The following is a 17483-nucleotide window of genomic DNA, read 5'->3' on the forward strand; positions in this document are numbered from 1 at the left end:
TAGAAATCACATTTGGGTTTTTGGACATATTCAATCGGCCAGAACTTTCATCTTTGCAATACACCTATATTTATTGTTCCTTGGCCTCTATCCTTATCCAGTGATGCTTTTCAAAGAGGCTTTAAAGTTGTGGCTTATTTTGTAGCATGTGGAATTCATTTTCAATATTAACTTCATGTCACGAATGGAAGGCAGCACAGTTGCACAATGTAAAAAATCAGTACTTCCTCAGATCCCACTTTCAGAGCTTATCACTATGTCATATTTGGGTTTCTGCCTCTAAGAAAGCATAGCATTTTCATTTTCAACTCAGCTGCTCATTTCTCAATTTCTGCATTCCAGCTCAGTCAGGCATCTTGTGACCCTGTCTGCTGTTGACAGCTGGGTTAAACTTCCACAGAATTTATTTCAGTGCTTTTGAATCTTTACTCATATCTGACTTGCTGATTTCAAATAAACATAAAATCTGATGCCAAATGCCCAGATGTCAGTATTTAAGAATTCACTTATAACTCTATTGTTATTGACACATAGATTTGGCACCATATAGTTTTTTGTGTAGAAGTTGAAAGAAACATCAAAAGCATTTATGTATCATGAAACCTGTAGTTTTTTGATTCAGACCTAGTAGGATTGTGAACTCAAATAAAAAATAAAATTAAAATACATAACTTGTACTTTCAAAACAGTTTTAAATGTGAGGCAAAGTAACTCATAAATCATGTAGTTGTTAGTAATCATTATTAAGAGTAAAAATATATACATATAGCATATTGTAAAAGCTATGGGAGAATTTAGTTCTCATAACAGACCACTGTATTTTAGTTCATATATTTCTCAACTTCTACTGGTCAGCAATTCAATTCTTACAATTGGTTTAATTGCAATGTTTCCAGTATACTTATGTCAAATAAATTAAGCTAGAATTTAGATGAGAAAGTGCCACCACCCACTATTAATCAAATGAAACGATTTTACAAGTCACTTACTTTTCACTTAAGACTGAAACCAAAATATCATCATTAGTATATCAAAATCATTATGCTTAATGTGTTTTACTTTAACTATTTTATCTATAATTCTTATAGCTAGAAATTATTGAGTAATCATACTAATTACATCACTCAAAGTATTCATATTCTATGGGCTAGGAGTTCATTTTCTCACCATTATTGAATAGAATTTCTTATTATCTCTATAGACTAGTTTGTAAGTACTATAAAAAAGAGTTTTTAAAAATATATTTTTCTTTCTTCTCAATTGGCATCTTATTCTGGATTCATGACTTTAAAAACAATGGTAGGTACTATTTGGATACATAGGTAGATAAGCAAGTGCAAAAACACATTTTATATCATTATTACACAAATGTGAATGGACATTAGTTAAGCATGATGAGGGAATGTGAATGTATAAGCCCAGTAAAACTGGTTGTGAAGGAGAAGTTTATAAAACTTGATAGAGAGGTTGATATTTTAGTTATATGTTGATAAATAATGAAAAGTGTGTTTGTAATGAATGGCTGCTTATGAGAGAACATGTTAGGCATTTTTCAGAATTGTTACTGAAATGAGCTGAGTAAGGTTCAGATTACAGGGACGTGTATGCTATACTAATTAAGACATTTGAAATATTACCTGTAATGAAGTAAACCATTGAACAATTTTAAGTAGATAGTATCTTAAGTTTTATTGCAAGGAGATCAAACAGTCAATCCTAAAGGAAATCAACCCTGAATATTCACTGGAAGGTGAAACTGTAGCTCCAATACTTTGGTAACCTGATGCAAACAGAAGACTCACTGGAAAAGACAATGATGCTGGGAAAGACTGAATGCAAATGGAGAAGGGAGTGGCAGGGGATAAGATGTTTAGATAGCATCCGACTCAATGGACATGAATATGAGAAAACTCTGAGAGATAGTGAAGCACAGGGAAGCCTGGTATGCTACATTCCATGGGTTCACAAGGAGTTGGACATGATTTAGTGAATGAACAACAACAAAAACTCTTAAGTTTTTAAAAGATGTGTACAATAGCAGATGAAATGGAAATGTAGATGTAAAAGTTTGCACTAGACAGAGATAACTGTTAAAAGACTAGAATACCATTGCTAATGTCCAAGACATAATGGTGATTGTGACATGTGGTTCTTTGGCTCGGGCACTCAGGCCAATGGTGATTTTCACTGAGTTTATCTATCTCTGGCATGAATATGTATGCAACAAAAGATAATGAGTTTGAGGTAAATGTGAGATACCCATTTTACATAGATAGCCAATGATTAGTTCTGATGTACAGATATTGGATTTAAGGGTCAAGAGAGCTTGACAAGGGAGCATTTAAATTGACTGAACCCACTATACATTTTATATATATATATATTTACATATTTATTTATTATTATTATTGAGATGCTAGGAAATATTGAGGGCAGGAGGAGAAGGGGATGACAGATGATGAGATAGTTGGATGGCATCACCAACACAATGGACATGGGTTTGGGTGGACTCTGGGAGTTGGTGATGGACAGGGAGGTCTGATGTGCTGCGGTTCATGGGGTCACAAATAGTCGGACACAACTGAGTGACTGAACTGAGCTGAACTGATTATTGAGATAAAACAAAATGAGAAAATCTGTGAGATACAAAATTTTATGTTATGTTTAAAAGATGAAATCTCAAAGTAGGTACATAAGAATGTTACATTCAATATCGCAGTAATCCAAGTCTATGACCCAACCAGAAACGCTGAAGAAGCTGAAGTTGAAAGGTTCTATGAAGACCTAAAAGACCTAGAATTAACATCCTAAAAAGATGCCCTTTTCAGTATAGGGGACTGGAATGCAAAAGTAGGAAGACAAGAAATACCTGGAATAACAGGCAAATTTAGTGTTGTAGTACAGAATGAAGCAGGGCAAAGCCTAATAGAGTTCCACCAAGAGAACACATTGGTCAGAGCAAACACCCTTTTCCAACAGCACAAGAGAAGACTCTACACATGGACATCACCAGATGGTCGTACCAAAATCAGATTGATTATATTTTTTGCAGCCAAAGATGGAGAAGCGCTATACAGCCAGTGAAAACAAGACTGGGAGCTAACTCTGGCTCAGATTGTGAACTCCTTATTGCCAAATTCAGACTTAAATTGAAGAAAGTAGGCAAAACCACTAGACCATTCAGGTATGACCTAAATCAAATCCCTTACTATAATACAGTGGAAGTGACAAATAGATTCAAGGGATTAGATATGATAGGCAGAGTGCCTGAAGAACTATGTACAGAGGTTCATGACATTGTACAGGAGGCAGGGATCAAGATCAGCCCCAAGAAAAAGAAAGGCAAAAAGACATAATGGTTGTCTAAGGAGGCCTTACAAATAGCTGTGAAAAGAAGAGTAGTGAAAGGCAAAGGAGAAATGGAAAGATATACCCATTTGAATGAAGAGTTCCAAAGAATAGCAAGGAGAGATGAGAAAGCCTTCTTCAGTGATCAGTGCAAAGAAATAGAAGAAAACAATAGAATGGCAAAGACTAGAGATCTCTTCAAGAAAATTAGAGATACCAAGGGAACATTTTATGCAAAGATGGGCACAATAAAGGAGGACCTAACAGAAGAAGATATTAAGATGAGGTGGAAAGAATACACAGGAGAATTGTACAAAAAGGATCTTCATGACCCAGATAGTCTCGATGGTGTGATCACTCACCTAGAGTCAGACATCCTGGAAAGCAAAGTCAAGTGGGCCTTAGGAAGCATCACTACGAACAAAGCTAGTGGCGGTGATGGAATTCCAGGTAAGCTATTTCAAATCTTAAAAGATGATGCTGTTGAAATGCTGCACTCATTATGCCAGCACATTTGGAAAACTCAACATTGTCCACAGGACTTGAACAGATCAGTTTTCATTCCAATCCCAAAGAAAGGCAATGCCAAAGAATGCTCAAACTACTGCACAATTACACTTATCTCACATGTTAGCAAAGTAATACTCAAAATACTCCAAGTCAGGCTTCAACAGTACATGAACCATGAACTTCCATATATTCAAGCTGAATTTAGAAAAGACAGAGGAACCAGAGATCAAATTGCCAACATCCGCTAGATCATGGAAAAAGCAAGAGAGTTCCAGAAAAACATTGATTTCTGCTTTATTGACTATGCCAAAGCCTTTGACTGTGTGGACCACAACAAACTGTGGAAAATTCTGAAAGAGATGGGAATACCAGACCACCCGACCTGCCTCTTGAGAAACCTGTATGCAGATTAGGAAGCAACAGTTAGAACTGGACATGGAACAACAGACTGGTTCCAAATTGGGAAAGGAGTATGTATATCAAGTCTGTATATTGTCACCCTGCTTATTTAACTTATATGCAGAGATCATCATGGGAAACACTGGACTGGATGAAGCACAAGCTGGAATCAAGATTGCCTGGAGAAATATCAATAACCTCAGATATGCAGATGACACCAGCCTTATGGCAGAAAGAGAAGAAGAACTAAAGAACCTCTTGATGAAAATGAAAGAGGAGAGTGAAAAAGTTGGCTTAAAGCTCAACATTCAGATAATTAAGATCATAGAATCTGGTCCTACTACTTCATGGCAAATAGATGGGGAAACAATGGAAATAGTGACAGACTATTTTTTGGGGGGCTCTCAAATCACTGCAAATGGTGACTGCAGCCATAAAATTAAAAGACTCTTGCTCCTTGGGAGAAAAGTTATGACCAACCTAGACCGCATATTAAAAAGCAGAGACTAGTTTGACAACAAAGGTCCATCTAGTCAAAGCTGTGGTTTTTCCAGTAGTCATGCATGGATGTGAGAGTTGGACTATAAAGAAAGCTGAGCACCAAGGATTGATACTTTTGAACTGTGGTGTTGGAGAAAACTCTTGAGAGCCCCTTGTACAAGAAGATCTAACCAGTCCATCCTAGAAATCATCCCTGAATATTCATTGGAAGGACTGATGCTGAAACAGAAACTCCAGTACCTTGGCCACCTGATGGAAAGAACCGACTCATTGGCAAAAACCCTGATGCTGAGAAAGACTGAAGGTGGAAGGAGAAGGGAATGACAGAGGATGAGATGGTTGGATGACATCACTGGCTCGATGGACATGAATTTGAGCAAGCTGGGAGTTGGTGATGGACAGGGAGGCCTGACCTACATCAATCCATGGGGTTGCAAAGAGTCAGACAGGACTGAGAAACTGAACTGAATAATGTTAAGGAAAATAAATGAAGGTAGTTCAGAAACTTGTAAAAATATCATGGAAGTTAAAAAAGGTTTTAAAGCAAACCATGGTCACTAATTCCTAGTTTAGCAGAGAATGTAATTACTTTGCCACTGACTTTAAATGAGTAGTTACAAAGTTGTGTTATGTCATCTGCTCTGGATAGGTAAAAAACATCATGTTATACAAAGGTGATGGTATATAGAAATAGACAAGAGCTTATAAATAATTATTTGTAATAATAATAGAATTATTAAAATAATGAAATAGTTGAGAACAAGAACTGTTTGTAATTCAAGGCAAATATTATGGTGCTGGACTTTATAATTTTGAAGTTGGTACACCTTCAACTATAGACGAGTTTCAAGATGAGGTATTGAAATTGAGCAGTAGAATTAGAATAGAAATTAAGAACATTGGAAGTTAAAATTGGTAAAAGTACCAAGCATAATTTTTGCATTTTACTTTATAATTAGCATAACTTTTGATGTCGCCTTGGATGATGGCAATGGTGGAAGCTTAGGTACTATGAGCCACATGTGAAAGTTTTCAATGGATGATGGAAAATACATGGACAGATGTTAGATAGCAACAGCTACATGTCAAAAACAAAGGAAAAACACACTACAAAGGAGTTAATTAGAAAATCAAAGAAGTCATTAGATTTAGATTGGCTTGGCTTTAAGTCTTACCTCTACCACTTGCTGACTATAAAATCTTCGAGACATGGTAATTTTCTCTCCAAAAATGTATGTTAATCCATCTGCAAACTCAAGCAAATTTCTATACAAACAAAATAACATTTTTACCTAGAGGCCATAAAAAGATAATAACAAAGACAAAGAAACTTTCAAAACATAAAATTTCAGTTTCTAGTATCCATTTTTCATATAGTAGCATGCATACATATAAAATCTGGTATGAACAATATCCTTCACTGTGGAATTGTATACGCTGATATTCACATCTACAGAATGACTAATAAGAAAATTATATACAACTAACACATTTTGCTCATTTTCATTCTTGTTAGGACATTTTAGTCTTAAAACCTGTCATCCTTTAATTCCAAGGTAAGCAGTTTACTAACTGCCTGAAATTTTAAACAAAAAAAGTTGAAGTTTTCAGCTTCTAATTGTGAAATGTTGTTTTAGAATAAGACTAATATCCTCACTGAAAATAAATCCAATGAGAGTAGAAGGAAAAAACAATATAAAGCAGAAATCAAGGAAAAGAAAACTAATAGTAATTGTCCATTAGAAAAAAATAATTAAAAGCACATTTGTTGATTAAACTGATTTATTGTATGTAAACAATATTTATAATTCAATATATTAAAAAGTTGAAGATTTAAATGTTCATCTGACTTATTGCAGATGAACTATGCCAAAGCCTTTGATTGTATGGATCACAATAAACTGTGGAAAGTTCTGGAAAAGATGGGAATACCAGACCACCTGACCTGCCTCTTGAGAAATCTGTATGCAGGTCAGGAAGCAACAGTTAGAACTGTTAGAACTGTTCCATGTTAGGACATGGAACAACAGACTAGTTTCAAATTGGGAAAGGAGTACATCAAGGCTGTATATTGTCACCCTGCTTATTTATCTTATATGCAGAGATCATCATCTCTGCATCAAGCTGGAATCAAGATTGCTGGGAGAAATATCAATAACCTTAGATATGCAGATGACAACACACTTATGGCAAAAGCAAAGAGGAACTAAAGAGCTTCTTGATGAAAGTGAAAGAGGAGAGTGAAAAAGTTGGCTTTAAGCTCAACATTAGGAAAACTAAGATCATGGCATCTGGTCCCATTACTTCATGGGAAATAGATAGGGAATCAGTGTAAACAGTGGCAGACTTTATTTGGGGGGGGGGCTCCCAAATCATGGCAGATGGTGACTACAGCCATGAAATTAAAAGATGCTTACTCTTTGGCAAAAAGTTATGACCAACCTAGACAGCATATTAAAAAACGGAGACATTACTTTGCCAATAAAAGTCCATCTAGTCAAGGCTATGGTTTTTCCAGTAGTCATGTATGGATGTGAGTATTGGACACTAAAGAAAACTGAGCACCGAAGAATTGATGCTTTTGAACTGTGGTGTTGGAGAAGACTCTTGAGAGTCCCTTGAATTGCAAGGAGATCCAACCAGTCCATCCTAAAGGAGATCAGTCCTGGGTATTCATTGGAAGGACTGATGCTGAAGCTGAAACTCCAATACTTTGCCCACCTGATGCAAAGAACTGACTCAAAGGATAAGACCCTGATGCTGGGAAAGATTGAAGGTGGGAGAAGAAGCTGACAGAAGAAGATGAGATGGTTGGATGGCATCACTGACTCAATGGACATGAGTTTGAGTAAACTTGGGGAGCTGGTGATGGACAGGGAGGCCTTGTGTTCTGTACTTCATGGGGTCACAAAGAGTCGTACATGACTGAGTGACTGAACTGAACTGAACTGATTATTGCTGTATTTGTCTAATATATTAGAGAGTGTACATGAACATATAGACATTACTAGAGAACATCAAGGTAATAAACTGAGTAAAGAAAAGTAGTTAAATAGAAAATGTGAAAAGAAATGTATGTATTGTTAACTTGTTAAAGTATCATGTGATCTGTTTTCACTGGTGCTTGTTTTCCCCTGTATTCCCCTTTGGGCATATCAAATTTTATGAAGCCTGCTTTGAGAAATCAAATGTTTTTGGGTTGTAAATGACTGTATTTGAATAACTTTACTCTGAATATTTCTTTAATTTATGTCACTTCTGTTATTTATGTTCTTGAAATTTTCTTGTCCATGGCATTAAAGTTTCTTATATTTACTATTATGTTTCAAATATCTTCCATTTGTTATTTATCTCTTTATTCTGCCTACTAAAATGGTCAGTGAGCAATTTGTTCCCTTTTCCCTATAGTAACTCTATTACTTGATAATCAATCTTTACCAATTCAGTAATTACATTTTTTCTAAAAATTATATCTCATGACAAATTCCTTCGTAAAAATCTACATATACTTTAGGTGTGCATGCTCAGTCACTTCAGCCATGTCTGACACTTTACGACCCTGTGCACCACGGTCCGCCAGGTGGCATTCTATCTGTGGGATTCTCCAGACAAGAGTACTGGAATGGGTTGTCCTGTCCTCTTCCATAGGATCTTCCTGACCCAGGGATCAAACTCATGTCTCTTGCATTGCAGGTGGATTCTTTACGTGCTAAAACATTGAGGAAGCCCCAAATATATTGTGTATTCATGAGATATTGTTTTTGTTCTCACTTCAAAATCCATATGTTTAAAGCTGTGCTCATTATCTCTTATACCAAACTGACTTCCCTTCCTCCCTACATTTTTTTTTTTTTATCATAGTACTATGATCATACTAGTTCCCAAGCTAACTATTTTTGGAACAGATATGTTTGATTCCTTCTTCATTTCATTACTTTTATGATGATAATCTAGGCAATAGACTAGTGAAAGGCACTAAGCAGGTCTAGATTAAAGTTAGCTATGATTAGGTGGTTGATGTTGATAAGTCAGTTCACATTATAGGTCTTAATATTATCATACCTGAAACAATGACAGTAGACTAAGCTGCTCTTCAAAGAGCTGACAGTACTTAAATTTTCAATCTTTAATATTTTAATAAAAATAATGGCTTAGTTTTTATTTAATTTAGTTCATCAGAGTTCTTATTTATGGTTAGTATTTGTGTGGGTGGGTGTGTTCTGTTTAGTATATATCCACTTCAAGGTAGATAGAGTGCATGCCTAAGATTTCTCCTCCATATATATGCCTTGCCAAAATGGGCAAGATATACTGCTAAGTTTACTTTTAGTAGTTTATAGAAGATTTAAACCCATTTAGAATAGTTCTTTATTTATGGAACGTGATCAAGGTTTATTTTTAATAATTATTTAATTAAATACTTGTATTTAAAACACTCTGATCTCTCTATTGTACTCCAGTGATGCTTTGCTATAAAGTCAATTGTTGGTCTATTTTCTACCCTTGCCAGCACCACATTGTTATTCTCTTTCATCTTACACAAAGTTAGCTAACTTATACAAAATGAGATAGTAGAAGTCCAACTTTATCCTTCCTCAGGATTGTCTTGGCTATTTTTAGTCCTTTGACTTTACATATTCATTTTAAGATCAGAGTTTGGAATTTAAAAAACAGTCAAAAAATAAAAATGCTTTGCACAATTCCTGATAGGATTTCATTGAAGCTGTGGTAAGTTTGGGGAAAATTGACATTTTTAAAATACTGAAACTTCTATTAAATTATATGGTATAAAAGTTTCTCTTTTCAAATATTTTCAGTTGTTTTTAGTAATATTTTATAAGTTTCTGCAGATACATCTTGCCCATTGTTTCATTAACTTTGCTTCATACTTCTCTCACTACTATCCTCAAACCTACTGGGATCACCTTTTCCCTGTCTTGGATTATATCAGCCAGATATTCTATACTTTTTCCTATTAGTTTTGAAATATTGTAACAGCTTTATATTTCAGTATTAAAAATCAATTATTATTATTATAAATCAAATAATTCATTTAAAAAATTTTCTTTTAGCTAAATTCCAGACTATTGGTTTAAAAGTCCTCAATGAAGAAAAAAGTTTCCCTCTTTTCTTTTGATATCCTTAATTTAGGCCCTCTTTTCTCAGCTATTCCTTGATGTACACATTATTCCTCATAGTTGTACTCTTAACTCTGCTTTTGACCAGAGTCTATGACCTTATGTTCCTTACTTCATCAGCCAATTCTGTTTGGTGGGATATTTTCCAGATAAATTAAGCCTGACTACCTTCTTCATTGTGTGTATGGTTTACCTAAAAGAAAAAATACCACAATCTGGAAGAGCAAACCATACTCATTTATGTACTCATTTCTTTTCATGCATTGAAAGCTGATACAGACAGTCCGTGCCATTTGAATTTTCCAGGAGAGAGTCAGACAGGAGTTTCTAGGCCTCTCAAATTTCAAGGACATATGCCAGTTTTTATTGATAATTCCCTTATATTCTCTGCAAGGAATCAATGTAAGAGTTTCTGAAGCTTATCAGGCTTTGACCCAGGGATAAAATACAGATTTCCCTCTTGGATATCATCATTCCCAAAATCTCAAGGACTTGTCTTGATGCTATTTCACTTGGCTTGGAGGTAGACATGAGTGCAAGAATGGAAAGGGAAAGGAAATTGTTTAGCATTCTCTACTCACATCAGTCAATCAATAAGCCTTCTATTAGCTCTTTAGCCTTCTCTCATATGGACTAGATTTGGGGTGATGATTGCTTAATTAATTTGCCTATCATTTAGCATATCTTACATAAAATTATTAGCAAATTATTGTTAGATAATATATAAAAATTCACACTTAATATCATTTTGTATAGCAAAATGCATAACTCACATTAAATGCTCAATAAATATAGATGCAATAATCATATTATTAACACTCTGAGCTAAAAATAAGTAATCATGTGTATTAGAAAGAAGATGGAATTTAAATTATTTTTACAAAACTTGGTGTTGATCAGGTCAGTTGACTTCTGCTTATCTCAGTTTATGTGTATGAATACACCATCATGCATAACGTGTGTGGTAAACACTGAGCTTCTGTCCACCTATAATGACCTATAATTCCACCCACTATTCAATCAATACAAAATAATTGTTGAGTTTAATTTACCATAACTGTATGGTCAGACAGAAATATAAAAATAGCTTTGTTTCAGTCTTTATCATCTCAAATAGGGATATACTTTCCACTGATGAATGCAGATTCAAATCCCATGAAATCCCATTCAAATCCCAGATTCAAATCCAGGTTCAATGCACGATACTGGATGCTTGAGGCTAGTGCACTGGGACGACCCAGAGGGATGGTATGGGGAGGGAGGAGGGAGGAGGGAGGAGGGTTCAGGATGGGGAACACATGTATACCTGTGGTGGATTCATTTTGATATTTGGCAAAACTAATACAATTATGTAAAGTTTAAAAATAAAATTAAAAAAATATATATATACTAAGGGAATCCCAAGCTTATTAACTCATCTCAGTTAGGTCTAGGTTTATTGAGCATGAGAAACCACTTAGATACACACCAAAGAATAATATATTTAAGTTTAATTGCACATAATACCAAGCCTAGAATGTTTTATTCTAAGACTTGGACATCACTCTTCAGAGTTCCACAGTTAAAGGGTAGTGTCACATTAGGAGATAAGAAACCAAAAAAGAAACTAGAAATGAAATAAGATCCATTTATACCTTTGTCTCATTTAAATTAAAGGGGTTTCATGCATCTTCTCACAATATTTCATAAGCATTAAATCTCGACAATAGTTGGACTTCTGCATCCTTTGAAGAGAGAGATAAAGCTGAAAGCTGAAATCCATTAACTTAAGCCTCTTGCATTTCTAAAAAGCAATTCAATTAGTGTTTCCCTAGGATGGTTGATCAAATGAAAACAGTTGTTGAATCCATTAAACACACAGGTCTAAACTATGTCTAGCCACATGTTCACTCTACTGAATGTGTCAGGTATGATGTTCATAGATCCCAGATTTTGATATAACCCAAAGGGAAAAGCCTGTTTCTCTTTGTAACTCAGTGTCACTTCTGAAAAAGTCATTTGTCTTTCTATTATAAAAATTTAGAGCATTACTAGGAAGCACAATCATATTTTCTTTAGTGTAAGGTGAAATACTTTCCCAAAGTAGGACAGTAATTCAAGTAAAACTCTAAGAAATAATGCATGTGTACTTCTCTTTAAGAAATCTATAGCCCCACATATCTTTAAAAAAATCTCTGATCTACTGAAATGATCTATTCAGAGAAAAGTGTACCCAGATAAAAATCAGACTACTTCTTCTGTTTAACAAAAATTTTCTCAAAACCAAAATACCATGAGATACATGTCTTATTAAGATTCAATATAAAATTCCAGGCAAGCTATTTTTAATTTCATTGAAAATGTCATAATGTCATCGTAAGAACTGAATTTGAGACACAGTTTGAACATAAAAAGGAGTCTTAGCTTTCAGAAGTCCTAGGAGAAGGAGGTCTTTTGGGTGACCTCATTATTCAGTTTTAAATTTAGCAGAGGAAGAACTGACAGAGTAACAAAGACTATGGACAGAAGTGGCAGCAGTGGAAAGCAGAGACTTTTGGAAAGAATAGACTCTGTCATCATAGCAAAGAGCTCAAAACTAGAGGGCCATAGCTAAAATTTGGAGAAATCCAAGGGTTTTGTATATTTTGTCCAGAAATGACAGCATCCCCAGAGTTCTGCTTTCATTTGAGATTGTTTTTTAAAAAATGTATCCAACTTAAACATGCTGATTACAATGATGGAAGAGAATTTGTTAAAATAAAGAAAACATGTTTTTAAAACAAAATTTGAATTCAAATCATGTCATTGGAGTATTATTCTTTTTTAAATGTTATTAATGTTTTAAATTTGAAAACAGTACATGATATAAAATCTTCTGGGGTGGCTTAGACAGTAGAGAATCTGCTTGTGATGCAGGAGACCAAGGTTCGATCTCTGGGTCAGGAAGATCCCCAGGAGAAGGGAATAGCTACCCACTCCAGTATTCTTGGCTAGAGAATTCCATGGACAGAGGAGCCTGGCAGGGGTCACAAAGAGTCAGAAATGACTAAGTGACTAATGTACATAAACACACATATGAAATAAAAACATCCAGATAAAAAGAAAAATTACTATATTACTGTGATATTTTTGTAAAAATTCAAATTGACATGCTATCTTCATACTTATGCATTTTGAAAAAAAGATTTTATTCTCCCAAATTTACTCTTGGAAGAGCATAATGCACACAACTCTATTTTACCAATATAAAACCTAACAATCAGAGTATTTAAATTATTTAATTTAAAAAATTGTTGGACAAAGACCACAAGTAGGATACTCTTAGAGATCTTATCAAGTTTAATAGGTTTTGTTATATTCTCTTGGAGAAGAAAATGGCAACCCACTCCAGTGTTCTTGCCTGGAGAATCCCAGGGACAGGGGAGCCTGGTGGGCTGCTGTCTATGGGGTCGTACAGAGTCGGACACGACTGAAGCGACTTAGCAGCAGACTTAGCAGTTATATTCTCTAATGGAAATATTCATCATGGAATTGAATTTGAATATTTATAGTTATATGTCTACATACGAACTTCTTGGACTGCATTAAAACTTAGAATGTTTTCTCTTTCAATGCTTGTATTAAAATTAAAACTGATAACCAATTGTACATAAGAATTTTAGACAAATAATCGGTGTCCATTAGAATTTCATAACATAAAATGGAGTGTGTATATTCAATGAAAAGTGCTGCAGGTTTCTAGAAATCAGCTGTTTGTGAATCTCATTTTTTTTTAATATAGCCATGCATGCAAGAGGAGTAGTTACTTATCAGTAGCCCCCCTGAGCATAGCACCTTGCTGGAAACATGGTATATACTTAGTTCAGTTTAGTTCAGTTCAGTCGCTCAGTCATGTCCGACTCTTTGCGACCCCATGAATCGCTGTACACCAGGTCTCTCTGTCCATCACCATCTCCCAGAGTTCACTCAAATTCATGTCCATCGAGTCAGTGATCCCATCCAGCCATCTCGTCCTCTGTCGTCCCCTCTTCTTCGTGCCCCCAATCCCTCCCAGCATCAGAGTCTTTTCCAATGAGTCAACTCTTCACATGAGGTGGCCAAAGTACTGGAGTTTCAGCTTTAGCATCATTCCTTCCAAAGCACACCCAGGGCTGATCTCCTTTAGAATGGACTGGTTGGATCTCCTTGCAGTCCTGGGGACTCTCAAGTGTCTTCTCCAACACGACAGTTCAAAAGCATCAATTCTTCTTCGCTCAGCCTTCTTCACAGTCCAACTGTCAACATCCATACATGACCGCTGGAAAAACTATAGCCTTGACTAGACGGACCTTTGTTGGCAAAGTACTGTCTCTGCTTTTCAGTATAATATCTAGGTTGGTCATAACTTTTCTTCCAAGGAGTAAGTGTCTTTTAATTTCATGGCTGCAGTCACCATCTGCAGTGAATTTGGAGCCCAGAAAAATAAAGTCTGACACTGTTTCCACTGTTTCCCCATCTATTTCCCATGAAGTGATGGGACCGGATGCCATGATCTTCATTTTCTGAATGTTGAGCTTTAAGCCAACTTTTTCACTCTCCACTTTCACTTTCATCAAGAGGCTTTTTAGTTCCTCTTCACTTTCTGCCATAAGGGTCGTGTCATCTGCATATCTGAGGTTATTGATATTTCTCCCAGCAATCTTGATTCCAGCTTGTGCTTCTTCCAGCCCTACGTTTCTCATGATGTACTCTGCATACACTCTCAAGGGGAATTTAAAAAGTGATTAAAAAGTAAAAGATTATAATCAACCAAATGAAGGGTGGCCTGTATTTGAAACCAAGTTTACATGAAGATGTTCATGAAGCGGTTACATGGAAAAAAATCAGAATTATATGTCAGCCAATAGGAGTGTTGCATCCTATAGAAAACAATGAAACAAAGAAACTTTAGATTTTTTTTAATGTGAAAGGTTCTTTCTGTTTATAGTTAATCTCAAAGCTACTTGTTTCCTGATTTAAAAAAAAAAAAAAAACATTGGTTCACTCCAAAACAAATCAGAGAGCCAATACTGATAAGTCAGAAGAAAAATTAGGAAGCATGACTGGTAGCATCAATTCTTGTTAAGTAGATGCAACTTGGCACTTTGAAAAAAAAAAAAACAGAAAGAAACAAAATTATTTAAATTTAGCATTTTGCAAATCTGTGCAAAACAGAATAGCAGTGTGTGGATCTAAAAAGGATTAAAATAACAGAACACTCTGCAGACATGAAACTGAGAATTCTTTGAAAGTGATATTATAAGTCTAAACACAAAGAATTTTTCATCACAACATATATTCCTTACAACATCCTCGAGGAGAATCAATAAAAACAAAGGAAAATAAGTTCACTTGTCTAAGACTCCTATTATTTCCAAATCTGAGGAGGTTTGTTGTATTACTATCAATACCATAAAGTAAGAGATCTTAAAAAATGATCAGATTTTAAGACAAAAATATCATTGGGGATAAAAGACATTTTATTTTATTATTATTATTTTTTTAAGTACCAAGGATCTTTATTCTTAGGTCTGATATTTAATCTGTGGCTGCAGATAATATGTCACTATTTAGAGAATAAAAGGTCCCATTATCTTCATTCAAGTCTTCAGCCACAAAGTTACACCTTATTCTCATACAAGATAAGGGTTGGTAGGGGATTAAGGAGGTACACTGAGGATAAAAGCAAAAGGGAACAAACACTTTTACAAGCATATCGTCCCAGTCACCGTGAAGGTTACGTTTCGGGTTAATTTACAAAAGTAGTGACAGAACCATGATTTCAGTGAAAATCAACATGTTATACCTTTTAAAAAACCAGAAATACTACGTCAGGCAAGCATGCAAAATTCAGAGTATAAAAAAACGCAAGGGCTGGCTGCCCAAACAGGTATTTCCCTCAGAAAGAGGGATTTGAAAATGCTGCACAGAACCAAAGGAATTAGAAGCTGAATTAGCACACCCATTTCCTCAGTTTATATATGAGGCAAGTGGGCAGACATTAACTGGTAAAGCTTACTCAGCCAGATTAAGAATGTATAGACATCCAATTCCTGGTGCCATCCACAACTATATGTATCTAAAATACAAGGATGTAAATATCCAGAATACATCAAACCCACTGATTTAAAGAAAACATTTCAAGGGAGGGGGTGAAGTTGTTATTATAGCATAGCAGCACATTACACATATTTAAGAGATTAAATGGAAAGAAATAATCTCTTAACGCTCAGTTTTGATCAACACAAGTTTCCAGCCAACTTTCTGATGTAGAGCAAAACAAGTATATTCTTCAATTTTCTTCTACATTTTTGGGGGCCTATCTTTCAAAACTGAGCACCGGGTATTTTTAACATAAGTAATGGGATGTTATATGTACATTCTAATCACACATTTTAAGAATAAACAAAATGCGTATTTCAGTAATTCATAGTGTATTTATAAAATGAAAAGCTCTCTATCAAAATACACTTTTCACTGGGAAAAATAAATAAAACAGACAAATGGATCTACACAAAGTAAAAATTAACTTTGGTAGACTTCACTGTGGAGGACAGTCCATAACAAGCTTATCTGCCCTTACTCCCCCAGAGCCGATCATCTTCTGAGTTAAGATTTTAAAAATATGTTTTAATTGAGATCATTATGTTGACATTTGTTTCTCATTCCACATCATCTTCAGCCAAGCTCTGAGCACTTACAATTCTCTGACTAATTGTTGGGAGCTTAGTCAGAAGCATCCGGAACACTGGTGGCCGAAGAGTTTGTTGCAATACTTGCAGTAACTGCTGTGGCTGTCCACACACAGCAATCCCATTTGTCAGATGGTTCACACCCTTCTCATATTCACCTTGAGCTAGTAATTCTTCACCAAGCTGTATTTCTTCTAGAAAGAATTTCTGAACAGCTTCAGCATCTTTAAGGTCAGGTAACTTGAAAAGCCCAGCTCTCTCCTTGGCAAGCTTCTGTTTCTTTCTTCGTTCTCGCAGCCTGTTCTTGAAGTTGGGGTCACTCCGTCTCTTGCGGTCGAAGTAAATGCAGTAACCGATGAAAAGGGCCCCGCACACGCCGGCGGCGATGGCGCTGTTCCGGCCCACCATCTTCTCTCCACTGAGGAGCCGGGTCGGCTGCGGCGGGGCCCGCAAAGAAGCCGTTGACCGCGAAGCCTCGGATCCGAGTGCGCGGCTCAGTCCAGACGCCCGCCGCCCGCCGCGAGGGACCAAAAGACATTTTAGAATGTGAAAGGGTTAATTTATATCAGGAAGATATAAAACTTATGAATATACGTGCATCTAACAAAAGAGCCCCAAAATGTATGAAACAGAACCTGGCAGAACAGGTTGAAATAACAGGTAATTCAACAATACTACCAAAAGACACAAATAATTCCATTCTAAAAATAAGTAGAAGGTAGAAACAAAAATCTGTAAGTGTAAATATTGTTGTTGTTGTTCAGTCTCTCAGTCATGTCTGACTCTTTGTGACCCTATGGACTGCAGCATGCCAGGCTTCTCTGTCCTTCACCATCTCCCAAAGTTTGCTCAAATTCATGTCGATTGAGTTGGTGATGCCATCCAACCGTTTCATCCT

General features: G+C 35.7%; 1 protein-coding gene across 1 annotated transcript; it reads right to left on the reverse strand.

The window, feature by feature from the left end:
• Positions 1-16310: 16310 nt before the first annotated feature.
• On the reverse strand, positions 16311-17130 carry LOC133246338 (mitochondrial import receptor subunit TOM20 homolog). Its single transcript, XM_061414523.1, has one exon. It carries the CDS (start codon positions 16991-16993, stop codon positions 16556-16558), a length of 438 nt encoding a protein of 145 aa, XP_061270507.1. The 5' UTR covers positions 16994-17130; the 3' UTR covers positions 16311-16555.
• Positions 17131-17483: the final 353 nt, after the last annotated feature.

This window comes from Bos javanicus, chromosome 4 (genome assembly GCF_032452875.1).
Source record: "Bos javanicus breed banteng chromosome 4, ARS-OSU_banteng_1.0, whole genome shotgun sequence".
Lineage (NCBI taxonomy): Eukaryota > Metazoa > Chordata > Mammalia > Artiodactyla > Bovidae > Bos > Bos javanicus.

Coding starts and splice junctions, on each gene's coding strand:
- LOC133246338 (XM_061414523.1), bottom strand. CDS start 16,993: ATGGTGGGCCGGAACAGCGCCATCGCCGCCGGCGTGTGCGGGGCCCTT.